Below are 1,406 nucleotides of genomic sequence, written 5' to 3'. Positions count from 1 at the left end.
AGCAAGTGTAATTCTGATTTTTTTCTTAAGCCTCCACGTATGACAGTTTTCTACATCAGTTACCCGAGTTCTGAGATTCCAGAACAGGCCATGCTCCTATTCTTCAGCTCCTTCATTCCTTCCATCCAAGCAGCATCTTGCAGAAAACCTTTCCAGGCCTGCCTTCCTTCTTCAGTTCAGGGTATGCCTACATGCCCAAGGTGTGTTGAGGGTAGGAGGAAGTGACTGAGATGAGCAACATGAGCCAATGGCATTACTCTGGCCAGCTGCCTATAATCCAGGAGTCCTGGTATAATCACACCTTTGTCCAACCCCTTGTCCCTTAGGCACATTTTGGACAGGCTGGGACCAGGAGCTGCATCCTAGATCACCCCCAGACAACACCTAGCTGCCTACCACACATGCACCCGCTGGTGTGAGACTAAATAGGAGTTGCGACTGAAGCTCTTCCCACAACGGGAGCACTGGAAAGGTTTCTCCCCAGTGTGGGTACGACGATGACGGATGAGGGTAGAATTGTCACTGAAGCAGGTCCCACACTCAGCACACTTATAGGGTTTCTCCCCAGTGTGGGTGCGACGGTGCTGGACAAGGTGCGAACGCTGGCTGAAACTCTTCCCACAGTCAGGGCACAAGTATGGCTTCTCACCTGTGTGGACACGTCGATGGATGACCAGCTTAGAGCTCTCGCTGAAGCACTTGTTGCAGTCAGCACACTTGTAGGGCTTCTCACCTGTGTGGAGCCGCTGGTGGGCTATGAGGTTGGAGCTGTCGCTGAAGCGCTTCCCGCACTGCGGGCACTTGTAGGGTTTCTCGCCTGTGTGGAAGTTGGCGTGGCGGAGCAGGCCTGAGTTCTGGTAGAAGTTCCTCCCACATTTGGCACAGACGTAAGGCCTCTCGCCAGTGTGGTTGCGCTGGTGCTGCACCAGGTGAGTGCTCTGGCTGAAGCTCTTGCCACAGTCCTTGCATTGGTATGGCCGCTCACCCGTGTGGACACGCTGGTGCTGGATGAGGTGGGAGCGGCGGCCAAAGCTCTTGCCACAGTCGGCGCACATGTACGGCTTCTCCCCGGTGTGGATCCTCTGGTGGCGGATCAGGTCAGAGCTGCGGTTGAAGCTCTGCCCACACTCGACACAGATGTAGGGCTTCTCTCCCATGAATGCTCGCTGGTGCACCACAGTCTCCTTACGCTTCCGGAAGCCACAGCGAGAAGTCCTCTCCAGCCCCGTGTCTGGGGAGGGAGGGTCTGGCCTCAGATGGGACACTTCCTGGTCACAGCCTGGAGGAGAAGCTTCCCTCATGAAAAAGTCCGAAAGGGTCCCACGGTGCTCGGCTGCCTCTGGCCCATCTCGCTGGAGATCCCCCTCATTTTCACTCATGCTCCCATCACCTGCAGGGGCAGAAGC

General features: G+C 56.0%; 1 protein-coding gene across 1 annotated transcript; it reads right to left on the bottom strand.

The window, feature by feature from the left end:
• Positions 1–392: 392 nt before the first annotated feature.
• LOC104401355 (zinc finger protein 271-like) lies at positions 393–1,379 on the bottom strand. The gene has a single exon (XM_010017773.1). It carries the CDS (start codon positions 1,377–1,379, stop codon positions 393–395), a length of 987 nt encoding a protein of 328 aa, XP_010016075.1.
• Between the last annotated feature and the right edge of the window lie 27 nt (positions 1,380–1,406).

This window comes from Nestor notabilis, unplaced genomic scaffold, assembly GCF_000696875.1.
Source record: "Nestor notabilis isolate BGI_N333 unplaced genomic scaffold, ASM69687v1 scaffold16707, whole genome shotgun sequence".
Taxonomy (NCBI): Eukaryota; Metazoa; Chordata; class Aves; order Psittaciformes; family Psittacidae; genus Nestor; species Nestor notabilis.
Note: the sequence above shows the minus strand (reverse complement) of the source record. Positions and strands in the feature narration are given on the sequence as shown.